Source organism: Fulmarus glacialis, unplaced genomic scaffold (genome assembly GCF_000690835.1).
Source record: "Fulmarus glacialis isolate BGI_N327 unplaced genomic scaffold, ASM69083v1 scaffold5455, whole genome shotgun sequence".
Taxonomy (NCBI): domain Eukaryota; kingdom Metazoa; phylum Chordata; class Aves; order Procellariiformes; family Procellariidae; genus Fulmarus; species Fulmarus glacialis.
This window is the reverse complement of record NW_009213507.1, coordinates 1-26,484: the sequence shown is the minus strand read 5'-3', so window position 1 is coordinate 26,484 and position 26,484 is coordinate 1. Positions and strand designations below refer to the sequence as shown.

Here is a 26,484-nt window from a genome sequence, read left to right as displayed (position 1 = left end):
GCTCTCAGTTTGGCACCTAAACTTCAGTAAGAGGCAGGAGTTCAGATACATGTTTATATTTAGAGATTCCTATGGATTAACTCTAGGTGGCTCCCTTTACCTACCACACAAGTTTTTTGGATAATTTTCCAAAAGCCCTAAATCTCTGTCTGTCTGTCTAGGGAATCCACCTATATTTAGAACTTTCCATCACCTTGCTGGTGCCAAGATCTTAATTTTCAGGTGCTGTAACACCTCGGCTGGAATCACCTCAGCAGAACTCTGGCTTTTGCCACGCTCCTGATTTAGTCAATAGTAAAAACTCCACAGCTTTCAACAGAAGCAAAGCTTGATCAACAGTGATGCTCAAGAAATGCCAACCTCCCCTAAGGAAAGTGATCTGGACTCCTAATGGTTCTTTGATGACATTAATAAAATAAACAGCAAAAAACTAATGATGGCACCACCACTATAACTTTGAGAAAATAAAATGTCTTGAATGAATGTGAATTAAGTTCTTTTAAATAGTGTTGTATCTACTACTCTCACACAGAAGGTGGTATCACCAAAGAGTTAAAAAATAATAAATAATACAATATTTAGCAAAATGTTAAAAAAGCAACAGACATTGTATCTAGTTCAAGAGATTTTAGGGCCAGCTAAAGTTTCAGCAACCCTTCTAAAGTTATAAATAATTTATCTCTCTTTAAAATACACTACACTGAACTTTCCTCTCCACTCATACAGAACTAGCCATGAATATCCTCTAAATATTTCAGATAGATCCGTTACCAGAGTGGAATGTAATCAGCTTATAGCCGTTAACATAGTTAACAGGAAATAAAATGCACAGTATGAAAGACTGAATTCTCAATGCATCTAATTAGAATCTGATATCAAAGGCTGCAATCACTCAAGGCACTAATCACTCGGGGGCTTTCTTTGCAAAGAAGCTATGCACATCTCTGCAAGAAAATAATCTGGGAGGAAATAATAACCAGAAAGGCAAAAGAAGCCTTTAATTTAAAGTGCTATTCATGTTCAGATATCATCTCATCTCGTGATTTACTTATTCACCATTACCAAGATCACTTACAGTATAACTAGAGCTGGTCAGATGGCATAAAAGTTTAAGGTGAACAATTCACAAAATTTCCAGTTCAGTCTATTTTTATTTTGTGATAGGCAGAAACAACAGAAAGAACACATGTATAATTATAAACAAAACCCAGACAATTTCTACAAAATACAAGCAGCTAATGCAATCTGAAATTATTATACCTCCTGCAATGAATCAAATCAACCAGACAAATGAAGGAAAAATACTCTCCTTTTCTTAAACATCCAATTTTTGCAGGCCCAGCCTTTTCATACCTCTGGCAGTCCTGATGATAAAAGGATTATTTGGATGGATGATAATGAAGATCAACGAATTGAAGAAAGAACAATGAGCTGTTCTGGACAAGAGTCTAGCCTGTCAGTCCCACCAGGCATACCCCAGCCTAAGAGATGTTTCTGATTTTTATCACAGCAATGTAACACAATGAGCAAGGCAGATCTTTTAGAAAGATCTCAAATTATTCATCGTTTTACAGATGAGAAGTGACACCTTACTTTACAGAGAAGAGGAAGTGTAGACAGTGAAGCCTCTAGAGCAGAGGCTGCTTTTGCTCTGGGTTTCTACAATGCTTAGCTGTCCATGGCAACATTTTTTGCATGCACTGGGATATGAATATGCAAGTAATACCAGAGAAATAGTGTGTCGCCAGTGAGACACTCTGCCAACAAGTGGGAAGTCACACACTGCACTGACTTCCCTCTCTAATCCTCTGTGAAACACTGCGTTACACAGGACAGAACATGACAGCTGAGAATACATAGATGCACCATGTATATGGATACATAGAATGTTATTATAGCCATTTTATAAGCGTTATAGGTACCTGGAGTGGCCGCAAGGAAGCTGTAGTAATCTCTAGCAGAAACTAAAATTGATAGGGTATAATTAATGCAAAACGCTAGGCAGATAAACAAGTCTGGAAAAGCCTTTCCTCTCGGGAAAGACCTGCTCCCATCTAAGCTAGGCTAGCGCATACATGCTGAACTGCAGAAAGAAACCCACCTGCTACATGCTCCCACAAGACCATGACATAATTAATGACTCAAAAACAAAGAACTGAAAATCCAGTGTTCTGGGGACTGCTCAGCATTATTTGCAGAAGAGACTCATCTCACCTAAAAGTTACTCATCCAAGCCTGAGTTAGTCACCCCAGGCTCTCTTTGTGGTCGGTGGAGTCCTCTAGTGAACTGGTATCTCCAGTAGGTCTCATGTGTCTTAGATGTTTGTCCTAGGACACAGGATGAACAGCTGCAGTGGTCTAAACTGGAAGACTGTTGCGCATTGAGGAGTTAGCGATCCATGTAACAGTTGACCTGAGTGGGCACAGGCCTGTGCTGTACCTTGCTGCACCATGTTGGGCTGTGCTGCACATATAAATTGGCCTTCAGGCCTGTGCTGTGCTGCACTTAGCACTTGGCTGCAGGATAAACTTTGCTGGCTAATCATAACTGAGGAGCCTGCAGGCAGCTCCCGTTTGGCATCGGCAATTACGCCACCTGTGTGTCCTTGTCTTTATCTCGAAGTGAAGCAGCATGTTCTTATGCTAACACCCTTTTGCTTGACAGTAGAAATGATAAATGGAATTATTTCTTCTAAGAAAATCCTACCAGAGCGCTAAAGACCATAATGCCAACGAACCTTAGCATGGATAGGATCAAGTGCAGCATGCCATGCTGTGACTAGAGGTCCATCTGATGCTGTGCAACACTGGGTTCCTAGCATCTGATGGGACATAAGTGCCACAAAGATGATGAAGGGACTGGAGCATCTCTCCTGTGAGGAAAGGCTGATGGAGCTGGGACTGTTCAGCCTGGAGAAGAGAAGGCTCAGGGGGATCTCATCAATATACATAAATACTGAAGGGACGGTGCAAAGAAGGTGGAGCCAGGCTCTTCTCAGTGGTGCTCAGTAACAGGACCAGAGGCAATGGGCACAAACTGAAACATAGGAGATGCTATCTGAGCATCAGGAAACAAGTTTTCACTGTGAGGGTGATCAAGCACTGGAACAAGTTGCCCAGAGAGGTTGTGGAGTCCCAGTCCTTGGAAATATTCAAAAGTCATCTGGACGTGGTCCTGTGCAAACAGCTCTAGGTGGCCCTGCTACAGGGGTTGGACCAGATGACCTCCAGAGGTCCCTTCCAACCACAACCACACTGTGATTTTGTGATTATCTATGCTATCAACTTATTCCTTATCTCTAATAAAAGGAATTTTAAATAATGCATTACAGAGTTCAAATACCTTTCTTACTGGGACTGACAATGAACACTTTCATTGGTGCACTGCAACAGTGAATCACCTTCCGGAGGTAGGCAGTTCACTCATTATAAAGCTCACACAGGGATGTCTAACTTTTAGCTGCCTAAATGAACATAGACAAATTCTACCTTTGGTGCATGAGTTGACAGTTTATTGTTTTAACTTGTTGGGGGTGAGAGTTGAACACTTGTATACCAAAATAGCTAGTACTCTTCTCTCTGGAAGGTGGGTAGTTACTAGTGAATACTGCATTGCCTCCAAGAAATGCAGAACAGAATCACCGTGCTGAATAAAACTTACATTTACCTTGGAAACCACAGTGAGTTGGAGGAGAGAAAGAAGGTGAGATCCTCAGCCTGCAGGGAGGCAAACACGGGACTAGACTCTAAGAAATGTGTCTGAGTGAGCAGACCATGGAGAGGCTGGGAGAGGGCTGAAGGTTCAGTTCACCTTGTGGCTGGGACACAGTTCTGGAGCCCAGGACACAGGGGCAGGCAAAAGGCAGAGCCTATAGTGCATGGGAAGGGCTACCACCTTCTCCTCAAGAGGGAGGTGTTGGCTATGTCTACTCTGTGGATATTTAAAAGCATAGGGCACTGTAATGAGGCTTCTGATTGAAAACTGTAGTAAGAAGGAGGAGAAAGGACTTCTTCCCAGGGAAGATGATACAGTTGTTATTAGAGCTTTCAGTTGTCCTCCCCTCACAAAAGCCAGCATCCTTTCAGTCCTTTTTATGTCAGGAAGGTTTTGTAGTTTATTTTTCCCAGTGCTTCCCAGTGTTACATAGCCAAGTTGCTTCTCATAATTTGATAAGCATAAGGCATTTTTTGACATAAGGCTTTTTGACATTCCTAGGTAAAATATTATTGAAATAGTAAATATTTGCCATTCTGTTCATCTGTCAAAGATCCTTTGTTGCACAGTTGCAATGTAGGGCATTAAGCTGGAGGTAACTGCTCAACCTGGACATAGTAATGGCACTTCTCTGCAGAAACTAGGTCATGTAAATGCAACCACGAGATTACTCCTTAACATGCAAGTTTGTCCATACCACTGCCAAGTTACACAGTGATATCAGTTAACCTGTAGGTGAATTTGTTCCCTTGGCACTGCTATCAAAACTAAATTTTAAAGGCAAGTGAGCTGTTTGTCTGAGCAAAATGAACCAAGCACAGATTAAATAGATTGTCAGTTGCTTTGCTGGATGGATCCTATAAATACAAGCCACGTACTCAGTTCTTATCATCTCTTTAGTGACTTCATATTTATAAAATATTTGTCAAGCTTAACCTGACAATGTACTTAAAAAAAATTTCAAAGCCTAGTTTTCCCAGCTTTTAAACGAAGTTCCATAAACAGTCTGGCACATACACAGATGCTTGGAAAGGTGGTACAGGAAACACGCAACTATTGGTGCTGAATGAGGACTTTTGATATTCAAAATCCCATCAAAAAAAGCAAGTGGAGGGTGGAAGCATTGCAAGTTCATGCTGGCAAGAACATGCAGCTATTATGAATACGTTATGAAACACAGAGCAGCTGATTGCCAGAGATCCTGGCAACAGTAGAAATATTCCTGCAACTGGGCATCCCTGCAGACAAAAACTTAGCTCTTCTGTAACAATGAGGAAAACATCTCAAAAGAATGTAAATGGAGGAAGTTCTGCATATTAGTGACACCCACTTTTGTGCAGGAGCCAAAGGAAGATTTAGGTGCTTAGTACTGAAGCAATACTCAAAATAGGAGGGATGCTGCTTTGATTACAAGAATGGATTTCACCTTTTAGTTGCATACATATCATGGTATTTAATCAGCCATGCAGTTGACAGAACTTTAACATTATACCTCTGTGTATCTCTGACTCGGTGGGAATGCAATGACTTACTGAATGGATGTTAATCCTCTGAATGTTCAAGTTCCTTTATGGATCACAAATAAAAGGAACTTGGCTTGCACCAAGTTAAGTGACCACATTGTGTTTTAAGTGAGCCACCTCCATGAGTCTGGAGAATGAAGTCTCTCCATCCATCTATATAGAAGGTGGTAATAATAGAACCTGCCTCAACTGAAAAGACCACCAGTAGATAAGAGATGATACTCAAATCAAGCCTGGACTTCCCCGGAGATTCAAACTTGTCAACAAGGGTCTTCATTTCTATCAAGTGTGGTACTGGCTTCTATGCTTCAGACAACTGCCCACTAGGAAATGCGCTAGTCTCTGTATGGAGTAAAAGTTGAGTATGTATCAACACAACTCAATTCCTCACTCACGTTTAGTCCTCTTGGTATCTCCCATAGCCACAGCTTGCTCCAGACAGGCCCCTAGTCTGAAGGGATTGAGGGACCAAAACCCTAAAGCATGCTGAAGTCCTTCACAAACATCAGTTCAGTTGCAGCCTTTAATACCAGTGTTGGATTTACGTAAATACATTTTAAATCTAAACTAAACCCCAATGCGGCAAGCTGACTAAAACCTTCAGTCTGGGATTTCTGCAACTCTTTGCCTAATAACAGAAGAGACTTGTAAGCTGTGCTTTAATTAGCTGACTCTTGTGTCTGGCCAGTAAGGAAGGCACCTTGCATGGCTTGAGAGGGAGTAGCAGCTAATCCATAAAGCCATTTTCCACCTCTGACTACTAGTGTAGGTGAATCTTGTTCACAATATGCTACCAAGAGATACTGTCATTACTTGTCATCAGTCAGCAGATGGACCTAATTAAAAACCTTCAAACTTTACAGCTGTGAGTGACCCTTCAGTGGAAACAGAGGTGATCCTGGCAGGCAGCTTCAGCTAACCTACAGGGTAGCAAAAACTTTTCTGTTCTAGGTGAGACGAGACAGGACTTCCTTCAATTAGGAAGGAGAAGTGCAAGCATTTCTATATAAGTCCCAGTAAGATGAAATGGGAAAACCTGTGCCCTGGCAAAGTACTGAAGGAAGAAGTCAATGTGGTGGTGTACTACCAGCAAAATGCTGAAGGGCAATGACAATTGCTAGTGTGGTGTTGGCATGTGCAGAGTACAGTTTAACTCCAGCTGACCCAACTAAAGGGATCATAGTTAAAGACAGAGCAGTATGAGCTGAAAAGAAATTAGAATGTGCAAAATACAACATAGCATAGAGGCATCTGAGCCAATCTAAGCGACACGAGGCAACAGAACTCATAGGAATATTTGTACAGCGCTTCACTTGGGCTACTTTTCTAAGAGACCCCACGCTAACAAGAAAGTAGTCTAATACAGAAGAACCATATATATACATACTACATACGCACATACTTTTGACTGTAATATAGGGTATCTGAAAGTGAACATAACAATTTTGCAAGATTAAATTGTTTAGGTAATCCAGAATTGTCTTAGGAAACAACTACATTTTAATGACAGTGGCAACTACTACCTCCCTCCATGCTTAAGATAACATTTGAATCACGCTATAATCTTCAAAGTTTCACATGTAAAAATTACTTTTATTTTGTCACTTTATTATTTATATCACTTACAACTGAAATATTCTTGCTTGGTTTCATCCACGTGATGGATATTGTCCTGGTTTCGGTTGGGATAGACTTAATTTTCTTCCTAGTAGCTGCTATAGCGCTGTGTTTTAGATTTAGTATGAGAATAATGTTGATAACACACTGATGTTTTAGTTGTTGCTAAGCAGTGCTTACACTAAGTCAAGGACTTTTCAGCTTCTCATGCTCTACCGACTGAGAAGGCTGGAGATGCACAAGAAGCTGGGAAGGACCATAGCCAGGACAGCTGACCCAAACTGGCCAATGGGGTATTCCATACCATATGACGTCATGCTCAGTATATAAATTCGGGGAAAGCTGGCCGGGGGGCCACTGCTCAGGAACTGGCTGGGCATTGGTTGGCAGGTGTTGAGCAACTGTATTGTGCATCACTTATTTTGTATATTCTTTTATCTATCATTATTATTATGATGATTTTCCCTTCCTTTTCTGTCCTATTAAACTGTCTTTATCTCAACCCACGAATCTTACTTCCCCTCCTCCGATTCTCTCCCCCATCCCACTGCGGGTGGGGAGAGAGTGAACGGCTGTGTGGTGTTTAGCTGCCTGCCAGGTTAAACCATGACAGTCCTGGAATTTGAGGGTAGGGAAGCCAAGCAGCTGGGATCCCTTTCTAGGGAAGGGGACATTGACAAAGCGAAAGGACAAGGGGCACAAGTCCTCAGCCTCTGGAGACAACTCCTGTCAGGCGTGAAGGAAAGATATTCCTTCACGGAAGATGTTATATGTCACCCAGGCAAGTGGACCACCATGGAGAGGTATCCAGTACCTGAGGGGATTAGTCATGGTGGATGTGATTTATAGTGACCTGAACCCTGAGCAGTAATCCGAAGATCCAGATGAGTAACAAATACTATTGTGATGTGACTTTTAGTTGGAGAGCAAGAAGAGCTGGCGTAAATGTTAGGAGGAATTGTGTGCTAGAGCTCACTAACTCCACAGAGATGGAGTCTCCTCCCATGTTTAAGACCAACAGAATAGGAACAGGGCACAGTCTGGAGAAATCAGGCTACCTTCAGATACACTGCTGATATACTATGAAAGGATTGACTGCTTCTTTAATACCCTAAGTGCTACATATACACCTTGTGGTCGTATCTTTAGTATCGGTATTCATGCTACCCTCTACATATTTTTGTTAATTATTTATTATTTAAAATTATGTTTCTGAATTCTGATTTGAATCATGATTCCTTACCAACTAGAGCACCCACAAGCATTTATTTTTTCATTCATGCTACCTTCTCGACCAGTTAATTAAAAGAGGAATGCAAAGAGGCGGTTAACACAAATGAATTTTACTTTGCAAAAGAGGGACAGAGAAGCAGAAGAAGGGATAAGAGCGTACACTCTGCCAGTTACTGAAGCTCCAATGAGATGTGACAACTTGTTGAGCTGTGACCAGTTCCTAGCGCTGATCCATCCTTCAAAACAAGCTGCTTTTAGCACCAATATGATGCCGGACTGCTTAAAGCGTCTTAAAGCCTCCCTCTCTTCTGCTCACCCTCCTCTTTTACAGGCCTGTCACAGACAGCAGCAGAGCCACACTCACAGAAATCCCTGGGCTTCTCTTTCTCTGCCCCCCAAAAGGGCAGTTTGTCCCATCAGCATCCACCAGAACTGGGACGGATTAAGAACAAATTCTGCATAGCCTGGCCCTATATAAGGCGAGAAAAAAAAATCTCACAATGATTCACAGAGGTAAAATCTAAAAAAAGCAGTATAATAATGCTAAGCAATCTAAAAAGATAAAAAGATAGGGACTCTTAAGGCTCTGTTTTAAAGCCTACATACTGCTAAGTAAAGCTAACTAGAAAGTGTTTGCAGTGCTGATGGAATTTGGAGTATACAGTGAGATAATTCACTTTTTAATAAATCATACTTTTGTGTGTAGTGCTTGAACTCGGCAAAGACACATCATTTCCCAGGCATTTCTGGAATACTACACTGGAACACTACAAACAGAAATGAAAAAAGAATCTTTTCAGTGAGCTTCTATTTACTGTGAAGTATTTTGTTACTTCGTAGTCACTGTATTCTCCACCATTCACCATGTGCAGATGAGGTTCCTACATTTGACTCAAAGACACAAAGAGGGCTGATGCAGAATTAAATTCAGCCACAGGCACGCAGGAGTAAGCTCTTACCAGGCTCAATGGTAATTGTGTCCACTCACGGAGAGCCGTCTCCCATGTTCTTAGACCAGAGACATAATGTATACACTTAAACACAGTGATGTCATCCTAATTCACTGCTCTGACAGACATCCACCAATTCAAGAGCCTTCTGCTATACCACAGTTTTCACCTACCCACCAAACGAAAGAGTGAGGTAGATGGAATCCAGGTGATACCGTCCCACACCTCCCAGACCCTCTCAGTCCAAATTTTCCATAAAGTTATGTTGAAATATATACATGATGAAATGTAAGCAGGGCACTATCTTTTCCAGTCTGAAGTTTTAGAATTATGTCTAAAAAAATAAATAGACAGAAGGTAATTCTGACCAAGCAGCAATGTGCACAGGGTTAATAAGCAAAATGGTTGCACCAGCAGCTTCCAAAACAAGCTGCTTTAATTTCGGGACTTCAGAACAATTTACAAACCACTACAGAAATTCTAAATGTATTCTAGAGCCAGAGACAGACAAAAAACCTAACTGAATGTGTAATTTATTTAGGCCATAAATAAATGAACTGTTAAAACACTCAGAAGTGGAATACAGGCAGAAAAAAAATGCCTGGACCACATAAGGCAATCCACACAAAAGCCCTAAAAATCCAGCAGATCTGTTGCAAATCTGGTCCAGAAAAGTATAAACTTCAGTTTAAAACTGAATCTCCTTCAAGTCATTCTTAGTGTCTCAGGTATTCATTACAGGACTCTGTAAGCCCAAAGAACAAATACATTGGGCAAAAAAAGAACTCAGGATCCTCAAGGACATCCTAACAAACAAATCTGATTATTTCTGTCCTATATCAATCCCTTCAGCCACATTCACTCACAAATCCCTACAAGACTCAGTCTCACAGTCCCTTTCCAAATACAAGACACTTATGAGTGACAGGCCAGACTTCCAAGCCTACAGAACCCATACTGACACAGCTGAACTGTCCCCCAAAGGAGACTTCACAATCTTCAGCCACAGTCAAGGTGTAGCACTTTTGCAGAAGAGCCCTCTCTGTCACTCACTGTTGCCCCATTTACCCAGACACTGCTCTGTCCCTTGGGAAGGGAATACCTCTGTACTGCCTAAAAAAGCCTCCAGGAACGCAGAGCTCACACAGAGCCGCAGAGCCGAGCCATGGCAACGTCACTTAGATGTCCCAAAGACATCACGGCAGCACTCTTTCTCCTGGCAGATGCTATTAGGATGGAGTGCATGACAGCGATACTTTCAGGGTACACTGCAAAGATGATATACCAATCCCTACATGGATTTGGTCACAGAGGGCTGCAAAGACACTGGTTGAATCTCCGTTTCTGACCAAAAGTCTTGCAATGTTCTGAAGAAGAGGTCTGTTGGACAAACTCGCCCAGCACTGCAAAGTTAGGGGAAACAGCTAACAAAGAACCATGTTTGTGGAAATGAAACCCCAGCAGATGTGATTCAATCCCCTCAACCAGCACCTTGGCAAATCTGCCTGAACACAATGTGAGTCTGTTTGCTTACACAGAACAAAGGGGACATAAGTAAAGGGGAAGGGCTGCAAGCAAGCCAGACACAGATGTTGATCTGAGAAGGGGCTGGGATCACACAGAGGACAGAAGTGGCTGAAACTCAAGATTTTCTGCAAGAAAAAAAATTTGGAATAGCTTTTGTTCTGCCTAAGAATAAAACTGATTCTAAGAATGTCCCGCACAATGGGAATTCTGAAATATTGTTTTGAAAAACATTTAATAAAGCATTTTGCTCCAAATTCCTGAATGAAACCCTTGAGTGGTTCAGAAAAATGACAATGGCTAGCAATAAATTATACATACATTTGAAAAAATTATAGATAAATATTCTTTGTTACCTTCACCTGCAGCAAGGAAAATCTACTCATCGGTTAATATTTTCCATTAATAGGTTGTACTTTTTAAACAAGACTACAAACTGTACCATGAATATTTCTTTTGCCCATGGGAAGAAATGAACTACAGAAAGCAATCAAAGATTCTCAGTGTTTGATTCTGCTTTTGCAAAACAACCTAGTTAGAAGTCTCTAAGGAGATATTCTAGAATCAATTCCATTAAATTATGTTCTGAGAGTCCAACAGCAAGTCAGAATACAAACAAAGCACAAAAAAGCCATGTTTCCCTTAGTGAAATGAGCACATATTATAAAAAAGGCAATTTGCAGTTAATATTGGATTGGATTCTGGTTTTGTAGTGTAAAAGTTGAAGTTTTGAAAATTATTTTGAACAATTCAACATTTAGGAATCAAAACACTCTCACTTGTTTTGATCTTTGGTTTTAAAGTGAAATCAGAAACAAGATCCATTAGGTCTATTTCAAGTTTCTTTCAGATTCTAGTCTGTTCCCATGATCCCAATCATTCAGGACTTTAGCCATCAGGGGAGCATAGGCTCCATCACAAGGGTATGTGAGCCCTTTCCAATGACTGAAGATTTGCATCACCAATGAGAAGGGATCTTTTTTTTTAGCACTCTCCATAGAGCTGAGGTTGTACTTATCACCTTTTAACTTGGCTGTACACATCACAGATTAAAAATGAGAGAAGCAGGGTCAAAATTCACGTAACCAGAAAAAAGGAATCACCTTGAGCAAAACACATACCTTTGTGGTATATAAAACATGTGCTGTGGAGGGGGTTTGTAGAGAACTCCTCCATACACAGGCCACAAACCACTTAAAATTCTGAAAAGCGAACTCTTTCCACAGCCATTGGGTCCAGTGATTAAAAGATTCATCCCCTCCTGGACCTACAATAGCAATCAAAATGCGAAGATGTTACTATGCAGTATATATGGCACAAGACAATCTAAGACCCCTAGAGGGAGTGACATGAGCATTTATGTAAAATTATCAACCCATTTCATTGATTACCTGCACATATTTATGCAACTATTCTGGGAACAGCGGCATCAGATATAATATATGGGCTGAAATAATGAAAATAATTTCTACAATGTCTGAGTATTTCTATAAACTACACTGATTATATCACAACATCAATACACCACACTCAGAATCAATTATTCTAATGCAGATTAGGTCCAAAGGTGTTAACAGCATACAGAGCAGTGCTATGCCCACCAGTGATACTAATTTAAGCTATGGGAGCCCAATCAAATGATTTGGAAAATTTACTTCACATTGCCCTTTCCTGTTTAATTACCAGTGTTATTTTTGGTGTGATGCACTTGGTTTTATTCATTTGAATATTACCCTGTGTATATATAAGTGTATATTTATGCATAATCACAATATCATTGTCTATGCTTTACATAAATATATTGACTATGTTATATTTTCTGTTGTTTTTGTTTCTTGAGCCAAAGGAATAAATATAACTGTCTCCTTGACCATAAAGTTGTAATTTTACAAATCTGAAATTACTACACTGCAGCCATTGCAAGTTTTGCCATAGCTAGGACCTTGTCCTCCTAGTTGCTAATTCCTATACCAATAGAGGTGGCAAGAGGAACACTCTGCTTTAGCTAAATTAAAGGACCTGCTGGAATTATTCATGTTAGTGTTCTGATAAATTCAACTATTTTTTAAAATAATAACATCCGCACTGGAACATAAGATCAGGATATATGTGGGAGTAATTCATTAAAGGTCATCCATTAAAACTGTGAGCAGGTACCAAGTGGTATCTGGAATAGCTTTTTAAAAGCAATACGAGTTTTTAATGAGTAAAGACTCCACAGGTGGGCTTGTGAACTATACTGTCAACTATGAGTTAGTACTGCTTTTTGTGGTGATCAAGCAAAACTACAGACTCAATTTTTTCACTGTTGCTGTGAACTCAGACTGGCAGGAGCCTCTGTGAGTAAAGCACCCCAGTTTCATTGAAATTAAGTAAAAATGTATGCAAACTTCCATATACACCTTTGAAAATCTCAGGTTGATTTTTCACCTGGCAACAGCACCAGAAATCCTCTCTTCTCTTTCTTTGAGCAGGGTAAACTACTTATGTCTGCCTCCATTGAGCTACCATGCCTACCTTTCTGGTACCCTTTTATCCATATGCTCCTCCAAGTACTTAATATAAGGTACATATATTCTGTGCTGTTTATGTTAATGTGATGGCAACAATGAAAGACACGATTCTTGCATATCATCTTACTTTGAAGTTTAGTCTGGAAACCACCACATCGCCATTTGGAGTAATAATAGGAACATTTTCACAAATAATTCCATGATCCACATCAATAACTTCCCCTAAAAAGAAAAAAAAAAAATTAAAGTTTGTAAAACCTTCCATTAAGCAATGATATGTGACAGTCTCTGTGCATGGCTGAGAAGTATAAATTGGTGAGTTTCAAAAAACTCTTTTATGTGCTCCAGGTTCCCCTAGTGGAAAATCTGGATAATAAATCTTAGCTAGTCAGAAAGACAGCCAACAGTAGCCAACAGTGTGCAATGAATCCTAAATTTGATCGTAAATACAATGCACAATATGCATCATAAATATAAAATGCGCTATAAAGACATGTTTATTCACATCCTGTATTCACTGTATTTCGTTTTAAATAGATGGTCAATATGAACCAGTAAAAAAGTTCAAGGACAGCCTTAGCCACAAGCAGACCAGTTTACCTTCTCTTAAGGATTTAATTAGAAAATGGAATCTACTTTCACTACCAGCTCTGAAACTCGGAGCTCAGCTCAGTCTCCTCCAGCTATGAGGACAAAGGAGAAAACATTTAATGGCTTGCTTCCATTACTTTTTGAAGCCACAGACACTGTAAATATGTCTTGTAAGTATTTGCAGAAACCCATGTAACATTTCACTCCAGTAGCTACACTTGTTATTTGGATTTCTGGCAAATTTAAATATACAATCTCAATCGGACATCTGGATACTCTGTAACACAAGGACTTTGAAATAAATTCTTCTGGAAACAGTAAAAAAAAGAAACAACTCCTAACTTCTCAGTTGCCTGTTAATGGGCTTCTCTAGCAAAACCCAAACAGCTGGGCTCCTAGACAAATATCAGAAATTACCTTTACAGAAAAGATGCAAAGCAAAGACATTTCTCTTTGTATTAGAAGGCTGCTTATTTTATAACTGAGACTAATCGGAACAAAACCAAGGAAAAGTTGAGTTTATTACAAAAGGATCTGGTAGCATTTCCTTCAGTTAAGGTTAGTTTTACATTTTCCATTAAGAGGCTCTTTGTTCAATTGCTTCCAACTTTGCCAAACTATAACAACCTGGGCAAGAATTTCTGTGCCATGTATCAGCCCAAGCATTCTTTTTTTCCTAAAATAAGTTTTATTTAAAACAGTTCTGTGGTGTCCAACATGAGATTATGGAAAACAAGTGTGTTTTGCTGTTAAAAAAAAATTATTGCAGCCTTCTCATCTGAAGCTCTATTGCCTTCAGACTCCTACAAAGGCACTCGATAGGCAACTGGGAGATCAATCACACCACACCAGGCATGTGTTTTTTGATGGGTTCATAAAAATGCTAACAAATTTGGCCAAAACATACTTTTATGAAAAAGGGTCATACCAGTCACTCCAGCCACATGAATACTTGGAAGGACTTGGCATTCATCTGACTATGTCTACACAGAAAATTATCTTTCACAATCTCAAGCAACCTCTGCAAAATTCATTCATGTTTTTGAAGCACGGTGGAGAAATTCTAGTTAAAATAAATCTATGATAAAGAATAGTAAGCTAAGTAAGTATTAAGTAAACTTAATTCTCGTCTCAACTTCACAGTGTTTGATTGCAACTTTAGCATGCTTTTAAAGCATATTTATGCGTAATCAGAAATACAATTTGACAGTATTTGTACAAGATGTACAAAATTCTATTTCAACTTTAAAATTCTGAATTATTAGATACACTATGTATAAGGCAATATTATTATCTGTTAAAAATATTCTAATAGTTTTCATATTTTCACAATGCTCTTATTGACAATAGTAAATGTAAAGCACAAAACAGACATCCCTTAGTTACATAAACTTATATTGGATGATTCAAAAGGAAATACGTAGTATGTGTTCAAAGAGCCTTTGGGGAAGCTGAATATTAAGGTTTTTCTTTTCTAACAATGCAGACACATATAGGTATGTGAGCACGTGTACTTTTATCCACATACAAATCCACTCTGCAGGGATTTCTGAAGTATCAAGACCAAAACAAAGGAGGAAAATTACAATGGGACTTGTCATAAAAAGTGTGCAGCCTGTGGCCTAGATTCATCTGGGCTAAATTCTGCTTAAGTCCTTGTGCACAATGCTTGGTACTGGCTAGCTGCCTCTGAGAGCCTACAACCACTCAGGAGCAAACTCTAGACACCACGACTTAGGAGGAATTCAGGCTGGATGAAATGTGTGACTCTAGTGGAATCAAATCTTGGGAAAAGGCTGCGGAGAAAAAAGGAGTGGGGTATAAGTATACTAGACCAAAAGGGAACGTGAACAGCATGCTTGCATATCTGAACTGTATTTGGTTTTGTTTTTAAAACACAGTTATCTAAAAAGAGCCCCCAAATTACTTTGTTGCTCCAGGAACTACAAACCTTTTATCTTGTACATGACAAAAGGTAAAGTTATAAAATGCCATTTCTTTTAATGTCAGCCAAATATTACCAAGATCTACAAGATTAAGACATCAGCTATTTCCACAGCTATCCATCATGCCGCATCAGACTGTTTGTTATGAAGAACCTTGTCAGAGGACCTTTGAGAAATCTGTGCTGAAGGGCAGCATTGTTGAAATTGTTGAAAGAAGTTATTTCATGAAGAGCACTTTGGTGCCTTCAACTCTACCGAAGTTTAAGTTTTCAGAAGCCAAAGGGAGGGAATGAGGCTTTTCAACACCACAGAGGAGAGAAGCAGAAGGGATCTGTTGGGAAAACTGGGAAAAGCCCATTGCAAAAGCTGCCTTTAAGTACCTCAGAGAGAGGCTGGATGCAAGAGGAAGAGAGAGGTGGCACATAATGGAGCACAATAAAAAATGGATGTATACAGAAAATGCTTTGGGGAGGGTGGAGGCAGAAAGATAGTGGCACCAGAAAGATGCAGGATAGGGACGGGAGGGATAAGGTATTTATTGATCAGATCATTTGGGAGGTGAGGGGACGGGTAAAGTTGTCAGCCCATTTTCAGTTGAAAATTCCCGCTAAATTATGAAAAAATGAGCTCAGGCTGATTTTCAGTCGCTGAAAACAAAGTAGTATTTTCGTCAAAAACTACTGAACCAATCCCCTCCTACCCCAAACAAAATAATGTGGTGTTTGAAGATGAAAATGTTACAGTCTCAGTTTTCTGAAAAAAATGAAGTGTCTGAGGAAAGCAGGCACTGTCCGTGTAAGAATAATAATACCACCACCACAAATAATAGTATAGTTGAAATGCCTTTTTCATTGAAAGTTTTCACAGAAAACATTTGAGCAATTTTGTGTATTAGAAAAGCACTGCATAAGCACAGAGTTACAAAATAGCAGGAGGTTAAAATGGAAGGCAACATAGTCTCTGGGGTATTAAGGCTGAGAGGCTGATTTGTTGTAGAAACAAAACCTCTGTTCACCTCCTGTCCCACTGCAGCGGCCCCACACACGGGGAAATACATACAAATATGAATTAATTACCTTTGATTTCTAAGGGCCCATCGATGTGTAATTCTGCTTTATCTTCATTCTTGCTGTTGTTTTCAGACCCTTGAACAACAGCAGTTCTTTTGTAGATGCCTCTCTTCACCTCATCAAAGACTGAAAACATGTTGTAGACACGGGTGGTGTAGCCTGCTAGCTCAGTAACCTGAGAAACAACGAATGCCTCATTTCAGTTGTACTTCACAAATTCTATAAATGAAATGTTTGGCCAAAGGTTCATGAAAAACATTCCCAGCTATTCTGAGTCAGTGCTTCTCAAATGCTATTCTGGAAGGATCAATGATGCGTCTTTTGACGCCCATCAATTTTCGTTCCTTGAGATTCTGTGCTAATCCATATTGCCACCCACAGCTCCTACCAGCCAGCAGACAGAGACAGTTCGAGGGGGACAGATTTCAGCCAATGTAAGCTATGATAGCTCCAGTAAATGAGGAGGTTGCAGAAACTCTTTTCCATAAATCAGTAGAGTCTTTAACCAGCAGAGAATAGCTATTAGCTTATCTGAAAATAGAGAGCCTATCATATAAGAGAAAAACAAAATCTCTGCATTTGCCAGCAAAATAAAGGTCCACAGTAGTTTGTTTCTTCTTCACAGAAGTTTGTTCACTTCCCTGTATTCCCAAAACCTCCTGTGGGAAAGGTGTGCTTTTCTGTGTAAAACAGGCAGCGCCAGGGCATCCTAATCTAAAATACAGTATAAAAAAGAAGTTACTCTTCTGACAACTGCATGCTAGAGTATCAGAGCTAGATCTGAGACCTTGGATTAGAACTGGGCATTTTTAAGATGGTGAGGTCTCTTAAAAGGCTTTCTCCTTTTTTTTGGTCCTTTGTCACAACTTCCACCTGGTGAAGACAGAAATAACAGATCTCTGGACCTGACAACTTCCTATTCGTGGGCAGCGACACCACCAAGAGCTCCCAAAGAACTGCCTCCATCTGCTGGCAGCAAAGAATTAAACCTGGGCATTTTATTATAAATGTATTATTAGGTGTTTTTAAAAGGATGAATTTTCATACTAAATGCTGAGAGCAAGACAAGAATAGCAAGAAAATGAGTTCAAGATTATAAAATCATTAGCTTGCTGTGGTTAAACACATACACCCCATAACCAAGTTCACCTGCTAAGGGCGTACATAATGCAAATATAAAATCCTCTGTAAATTTCACTATTTGTGCCAGATTCAGAAGTGAGTGCTAGTTATGGCCCCATGGCCATCACTCCACTGGAAGTTAAGTATACAACGTCTCGAAAAACTCATTGTTTCAACTCCATCAGCTGTACATTGTTTTGCACTATTGGTAATTGCATTAACAGCTGTGAGAAGTATTGGGCTAGCCGCACTTGAGGTAGTAGGTAGCACATAGGAGCTGTAACATCATTCTCCACACTGGAGTCTTTCTAGCAATTTCAGTGGGAGCTCGTGCCAGGACCGAGTGCTCCGCGTAGCGTCAGCAGTGGCATTTGATGGAGAGGGTCCTGCCTGTGATGAATGAAACTTGTACCAACTGTGCCCCAGAAGAAACATAACTTGCAGTAAGTTTCTAAACCATGACCCTACAAACTCGCTTTGTCAAATCACTAAATACTACCATCTAAACTATTGACCTGCAAAGAAAAGTTGAGCCCACCTCATCTGCATGCTGAATTACATTGACTGGAAGGAGGCTGCTTTGGTGGATCAGGTAGGCAAGAACTGGAACTTCACTACCACTTGAAGTGGATTGAAGTACACTGTCCTTTGGAAATTGCCTGAATCACGAAACGGGAATGACAATGTGGTTAAAGTACTGCAGTGTCTCTTGAAGAGAAGTATAAATGTAAAATTAAAATGGAAATTCAGAGAACTGGTCTTTGATCTCACGATGTCTGGATTAAAATCTCACCATGTTATAAACAAAGTGAGTTTGTTCAGTTGTTCCTACTACTTTGTGGGTATTTTTGTTTCCAAAAAATAAAACCACAATGTTTTTAAGTCCCCATGTACGTTATATAAATGACTTAAATGTTGAAAACAAAACAGAAATTACATCAGTGTACAACAGGTTATCCGGCAGTATCTTTAGAGAAGAGGCCAAGCAGGGGAACAGCTAAAGGAGCATAGGTCAAAATCACAGTCCATTAGAAGAACTCCTCCTGAAAAAAGCACAGACTCTGCCTTTGTCAGAGTCCATATCTGAAGGTGCCAAAGTACCCCTCCTCCTCCAGTTTACAAAGCTGTAGCTATTATGGCTGGATTCCAACTAAAGGAATCCATAGTCTTTGATTAGCTGCCTAGCTAATGCGTGCCTCCTCGCACTGCACTGGGAAAGGGGTCCCCACCAAAGGACAAGCAAAAACCAATTAACAAATGCAGAACCAACATTCAGAAGGAAATGTTGAGGAGAATAACAGTGCTGCCTCACTTTTCTTTTGCTTAACAGCTGCCACCTAGAGAAACCCCCAAGAGAGACCACAGATGAAAGCCCAACTTTACTAGAATTTGGGCAAGGACCTGAAACAACATCTCTGATCTTCCAGATGAACATCCTGTACTTCTAAACTATCTGCCATCCCAAGGTGGATTTTTTCCTGCTAAAATTTCTCTACTTTGCAAAATTACTTACAATTCAACAGGTTCACAAGATACTGAAAATAGCACTACAGTTCAGGTGGCCAGGAAATAAGTACCCAATTCTCTTTGTGTTTCATACAAAACATGACACTTCCAACAGGGAAGTCCCAATACATTGGAGGCAGACAGCCTGAATTCAGGCCTGTGCTCCAAACAGAGGAGGAATTTGAGCCTTTATCACTCACATTCCAGGAACTTCTATTGCGCTCTGATGGCACCTGAACACAAGTATTAAAGATGACATTTACATGTTGCACCATATTGGCAGCTGTGCACTTTAGGCTCTTTGTGGACTTAACTCTAAAGATCAAACTATCAGTTCAAAGACCTCCATGGATTTAGTTGCAGTAGAATTTGCCTTTAAAAACTGCACTTAATTATTTACATTTCATATTAAATGTAAATTCTGTTTTACTTTTTTTCTCTTCTGTTTCATGTATGACAGATGTACAGCACCTCTTTGTATGAAGACATAATCCTTTCAATAGCATCTGCTCCAGAGATCAGCAAGTTTCGTGATGTAGTAAAAGCTTCTGTTCTTTCACTAACCATTGCCTGTTTCTCGCCATCATCCAATTCTAAAAGTAAAAGAAGTTTTCTGTTAAAATATTCTTCTGAAAATTATCTCTACAAACTAAATTATGATTAGAATGTGAGCAGCTTTTAAATTAAGAAAAAGTTAACTCTATGAAGACAACCTTTCAAAAAGAATTGGTGAATGTAACTAGCATAGATAGCTTGGTAACAAAAAATAAGCAGGAGCATATGGAATTCACCTCCTTATGCAAAACATCCTATTCTTTTATACTATTTGTCTACCTAGATAATTTTCCTTTTAATATATCATTATTCAACCTAAATTTTTCAAAATATGAAAAAAATGAAACCTAAGCAATGATCTGAAACAGATTTTTAATAGCATTTTTACTATGTTTGCAATTATTCATTTTCAGCCTTACTTATTTACTGACTTCATGTAAAAGGAAACATTCATATTGATGGAAATTTGGACACATGATTATATTTCTATAAGAAAGCAATAAGCTCTTTTATTATCAAAGGCATGGTTTAAGTAGGATACCTCTCTCTCACAACACAGTTTCTCTCTTCATCTGACCCCAGCACAAAGTTTTGATGCTTTGTTTATGACACTGCACCCTATTAGCAAGAAAACTCTTGCTCCAAAGAAAGGAGTTGTCTCATAAGAACACGTCAGCAGCAACAGGCAAGGAGAAAACAGCAGCAGAAATTATAGAAGATACGTGAGAAATAAATATGTTTACATTTAAGACATCTACATATACTCTTGCTACCATGTGACCTACAGATTTGTACAGCATAGTCAACTTGCAATGTTTGCTTTTTGAAGGAATCAAGATTTAAAAAGAAGTGGCCGAATATTTTAAGCCTGAATGTTGTTTCAGTGTTAATCTACAAAAAAGAAGACAACAATGTGTAGTAAACAACTCCTAAAGATTTTTCACATGCAAGACTTAGAATGAAAGGTCTCAAGGATTTTCTGTACCACATAACTTTATATATATCTTTATATGTTGCTTAAGTCTGTTGCAGAATGGGGTCTGGATTTTTTTTTTTTAAGTTTGTAAAGTTTTTTTAAAGTATCTTTTTTTAAGCTAAGCTGCTAGGCATCAGGCTAGGTAGGGTAATAGGTGGATCCAGTGTGGCAACTCCTGTAACAGCAATTGTTATTAACATCCTCTGTGATGTTTGCACAGTGCTTATGGTCACAAAAATCTAGGAGGAATTCCCTGCAGGTATGATGTGACTGTAAATTTTATGGGCTAAGTCAAGTAATGCAAGAGCATAGCAAACAATATTTTTCTATTTGGTGAGTAACTCTCTCACCTCCCTGACAAGATCAGATTCTAGAAATCTGGTGTCTAGAAATCTACCATGCAGTACCAAAGCCACATGTATCTTTCTGTCTTTATTAATTAAATCTAAATGTTATTTTGTTTTCATTTACACATCCATGAAGGTATCCTTACAGAATTACATCTGAATCACTGAAATACACTATGGATAATGTAGGAAAAAAGTTTTTAAAATTCTTAGATCATAATTCTGCATAGGTATACACTATCTATATGTTACTCTTTTTGGCCTCAGATGTTTTTAATAACAATTTTAATTAATTGAGATATATGTTCAAATTTTTTAGCTTAAATTATACAACATCAGTACACTGTCAACTAGTTGGATGTAATCTAGCAACATGAGACACAATGAGAGGCATACTTTTTTCAGAAAAAAGACAGAAAACCTCTTGCAAAGGGAGAGATTACAAAACTCTTGCTCACGTAGTTCTCACTTATTTTAAAAAGCCATTTCCACTCCAAGAAGAATAAACTTCGGGGATAGAGAGAATTCAGTTAATTCATTAGTAAAAACTAAATTGAAGTTTGTTTCTTACTTCTCAGAGGACCAATTTTTGCTGATCTTGTTGGGATTACAGCTCATGCAGCCCATGTTATGTAGAACCACCAAAACTAAATCATTTAGGACTCAGCTATGCTTTAACTACACTGATGCAGCATTCCTCCTGTACGTAAATGCAGAATTTACTGACAGCTGCTTCCAGCACCCAGGCTAGCTCATATAGCAAGAGTTTAGAGATCTCTACAAACCACTGCATTGGTCATTTTAGTCATACTTCTAGGGGTATTTGAAAAATTAAAATTATAGAAAATTTATGAGCATTTCACTGTTCCAAAACACAAGCTCTTATATTACATGCCTAACCCACCAAGACTACTTTTCTTGAACTTTTCGTCCAAAACATTTTTCATATGGCTAGCCTCCTGTGTTTGAAGAAGTGGTGCACTGTAACAGGGCAGACAGAATGTCTCTGTTTCATACAGAATCTAACATTTCCCTTTTCATCTTCATTTATGTAATTGATAGTCATACTTGTTTTATAAACAAAGATAAGTGTCCACTGTGCCTAGAGAAATCAAAGTCTTGCTTCCAAAAATAGTTACTTTCCAGAAACCGATGAGAGACACGACATTTGGAACACCAATCGTTTAATACAAAAAGAATGAGAAATGTTAACAAATGGGAATCTTGGCTCTGCCAGTTAATTTCTTCCCTGAAATATGTAACAGAATTAGCAAATTTCAGTCAGAAATATCACCGTCACAGAAGATTCTTTTTTCTTTTTACTGCATGATTTTTTTTTACTATCCGCCCCCCCCCCAAAGAAGTGTACAAAATCTATTGCTTTACACCTTTAGTCTTAGGTCTGATCATGGTACCAGTTTTGTGCATATCCCTGATTCTGGTGATTTATCCTAAAGTAATAAATCCACTATGTGTTCCTTCAGATATGAACAAACTTGCATCTGACCTGCTGAGGCACAAAGCACTGTCTTCCCAAGCAGGCCAATGGTATGTTCAGGTCTTGAATACCTGTTACACTTCGAACTGGTCTTGACAGTGTTGATTTGTCAGTATTATGTTTGCGATCCATCATTATAATATGTCCCATGCTTTAACGTTTTATGTTGCTGGTGGCAAATATTCTTCCGCTTTACAACATGAGCCATCGCTGCATCTTTTCTCCCACATTTGAAAAGTATTTATCAAAAGAATACTCATGAGTAACAGGAATGTTATTTAGTTTAGCATGAATATGAGTCTTTTTTTTATTCATGCTGTAATATCAAGGAGACATTCACAATGTGTGGTTAAACGATCCTTTTCTTCACTACACTCCCATCTTAGCAGAAAGACTCTCATCACTTTTTCTGTTGTGCTGATAACCTTCACCGTGAGGTGAAATGGCTTTGTACAAACTCTTCTGTTTGGAATAGGACCTCCCCTTATTTTTGAAGGTGTTACCGGGATGCCAGCTAGGGTCCTGATACAGTGCCCTCCTGAGTCATGTGATGGGCAGCAGCTCCGACAGCTGAACACCCAGCCATGTACCCACACAACTGCTACACCACGTGGGGGCTGCACGAAGTCATCCTACGGGTCGAACCAAGCTTGTCCAGTTGGACAGCCCTGATCTGGAATATAACCACCAAGAACTGCACGGAAAAGAATTCACTCATTCTTGATTAAATGTACCCATCTTAGAACTGATCCTTCCGCAGACATTGTAGGATCTGTGCTTAAAAAATCCTACAGAATTTGTAATACATTTCTATGGTTCTAACTGCGCCTAAGAAAGCCTGCTGAGGCAGACTTCCCCACTTGTCTTTCACTACCCCTCCTTAATTACATTTCTTTCTGCTCTCTTTTTTTTTTTTTTTCTTCTCCAAATAGCGTCTACAATAACAACACTACTTGAGTCTCATTTCACTTCCTGGAAAGTTGTGATAGGATGTCAAAAATCATACCATCCAAGCCTGAAATCTGAATTTCACTTTCTCTTCTCCCAGGGAGTCAGGGAAAAACAGTGGTTCCTAACAGGTCATCACATAAGAGAATAATTACCTATAACTACACTACGGTTTATGGAAGGAGGAGATAAGCACTCCAGGAAAGTTAACAGTATCATTTTGTAAAGTAGCAGGAGATGTTGCAAAAATCAGCCTGCCATCCCAACAGTGGCTAGCGAAAAAGGACTATCATCATAATCTCATGTGACACAAGGATCCTCTAAGTCCTGACTTCACGCTGTTTATCAGGCTTACGTTCAAAGTTGGATCTTTTGCATTGCTCTTTCCTCAGCTGACTTGCTACGCTTGAAAGTTACACACAGAACACTGACATTGTAATAGTCTGTGAATAATAAATATGAATGGCATTCAGGAGAAGTACAGTCTTTTGAGGATGTAACTTTAAAGAGACATTTAGATAGTAAGTAAAAAACGGTATTACCGCCATCTGCAAATCCTGTTGCGGTGATGATGGGCACAGCCACCATAATCATACCACAGCTACTCCAGACATACTTCATCAGGAACTGCTCTATCATGATGTACCATAAACGTTTGGACAAAATGAGACTCATTTGATCTGCCAAAGCCTTGTAGCTTTTTTGCAGTTGTTTCATTTCCACCTACAGTTAAAAAATAAAACATTTATACAATGTAACAAAGATGCACATGTCAAACAAGATACGTTCACATACATGCATGAAATAATCGTGTACCCAGAGCTGTGATTTCTGAGTCACATCTGCTGTGTGGTCCTTTATTTTCACAGTGCTGCAGTCTCACAGCAAAAGTGCACAGCATTATGGAAGTCAGCAGACCTAGTTCTTATTTACACCATCGTCCCTCAATAGCACATCGTCCCTCAAAGGTTTTCAGCTTTTTTAAGATCTCTGATATATACAAGAACAACACGCAAGGCAGTCACAACAACTGATTCTAACAACCAAAATAAGATTGATTCCACATCCGTTTAATGAAGCTGCAGCTGTAGAGTTTCACAGCAACTGAAACTCCTCACACTGGAAAGCGTTTGGGGATCAATTATCTCCAACGACTTAAAGGTGCAGAGCTGATCCCTGAAATGCAATGCTGCTTGGTTTTGCAAGCAGTCTGGAGGAAGAGAGAACTATCCCGAGAGGTTTAACAAGTCCCAGACAGTTGCAAGTCAGTATGATATAATGCCAGTATATGTGGGAATTGAAAAAATGTTTAATTTAGCTGCACTTAAAACATTACTATAGGCAGCTTTTGAGAACGATTGCTTCTACCAAAATAAACCATCTACATTATATAATCATTGGTTGGACTGAAAGAACAATACTTCAGGCTGGTTTCCAGCTTTCATTTTCACCTTACATGAAACAAATGTTTTTTTTTTCCAAAATGTGTTTGAAAGGTGTTACAGCCAAAATTCACTTCTAATAAAAATATGAAGAGTTCCTTAATAAGGTGGCTTTAAACCAAGCCATTAGTTTATGTAACTGTGACTGCTGAAGTACTGTACTTAAGTTATTTTAAGACTCTGATGACTACATCTTTGCTTAGCTATGTAAAACAGCGTCAAAGGTTGTAGTGCTCTCTGTGCTATCACAGAGTTCTCCCCGACACTTTCTGGTGTGCCCTGGTTGTTATTTCTGCAGCATTAAATCTGGTAGTTCATAAACATGGGTGAAAAAAAAAAAAAGCCTGGAAAAGTTAAGCGGAATGGACTGGGTGGGGGAAAGAAGGAGATTAGCTTTCTCAAAAAGCATAGGATCCAGCTGCAAAACAGGAACATTGTCAGAGCACAAGGGAACTACGGTCCGCTCCCCCCAGATACCGCCTGTGGGACTGCATTTTCCTAGGAAATGGGAAGTGCTAGCTATAAACAGGTTTAAATGTCAGAGAGACCCAGAGTGCTCGAGGAGGGCAGCAGGGGAAGCGCGGGTCAGCTCCGGCACTGCAGGAGCAACCCCAACACCCTTCAATTTCTCTCCTCCTTACCTTGTGCCCTCGGTAAAAGGCGATCTCTTCCACGTTGGCAATGATGCGTGAATGCATGAAGCGCAGATAGCCTTTCTTCTGCGCCTCCTCGGCCACCAGCTTGCCAAACTTGGGAGAGCAGGCTTTGAGCACGCGGGCTGTAGCGTAGACGACAAGCCCAGCCAGGAGCGTGGGCCCCATGGGGTTAGCCCCCCGTGACCGCGCTGTGCGGATGAGGGTGTAGGAGGTGAGCACAACATCCAGGATGGGCTTGGTGAGGTTGGAGTAGAGATGTGCCACGGACTGTGAGAACATCATGATGTCCTCGGTGAGGGACTGGTCAGGGTTGGCCAGCCGCCCATCCATGCTGATCACTCTGTAGTAAGTCTGGTTGGCAAAGTAGGTCTCATAGGCGTGATCCACCAGGCGCGTGCGGAAGGCGAGGGCCAGCTTGCACTCCAGGTACCGTATAGTGCTGTTCACGAAAGTGGCCGGGATTGCAATCATCAGCCATTTGATTAATTTGAAGACAAAGCTCCTGGGCTTTTTTTCCACGATGCTTTTCACAATCTTCCCATCGAGGGCGGCCACATAGATGGAGAGGAAGGTCCTGGAAACCAGAGCGACCGAGTGGAGGCAGAGCAAGCCCAGCTCGGCGCTCACCAGCTTTGGGAAGAACAGCTTGCGAAGTTCCAGCAGCTGCTTGAAAAATTCCGCGTTCACCGCCGGGGAGGCTCTGCCCTGGCTGCCGCCGTGGTGCGGCGCCTCCCGGCCCCCTTCGGCCCGGC

At 39.9% G+C, this 26,484-nt stretch overlaps 1 protein-coding gene across 1 annotated transcript in view; it reads right to left on the bottom strand.

The window, feature by feature from the left end:
- The window catches only part of ABCD2 (ATP-binding cassette, sub-family D (ALD), member 2), a gene marked incomplete at its 5' end in the record, with an annotated part of 43,091 nt that extends 16,612 nt beyond the window's left edge, over positions 1-26,479 (bottom strand). The window contains 6 exons of the mRNA XM_009578205.1: positions 11,684-11,829; positions 13,203-13,297; positions 16,689-16,857; positions 19,782-19,903; positions 24,177-24,357; positions 25,718-26,479. Coding sequence (XP_009576500.1) covers positions 11,684-11,829; positions 13,203-13,297; positions 16,689-16,857; positions 19,782-19,903; positions 24,177-24,357; positions 25,718-26,479 — 1,475 coding nt within the window. The remainder of the gene's footprint in view (positions 1-11,683; positions 11,830-13,202; positions 13,298-16,688; positions 16,858-19,781; positions 19,904-24,176; positions 24,358-25,717) is intronic.
- Positions 26,480-26,484: the final 5 nt, after the last annotated feature.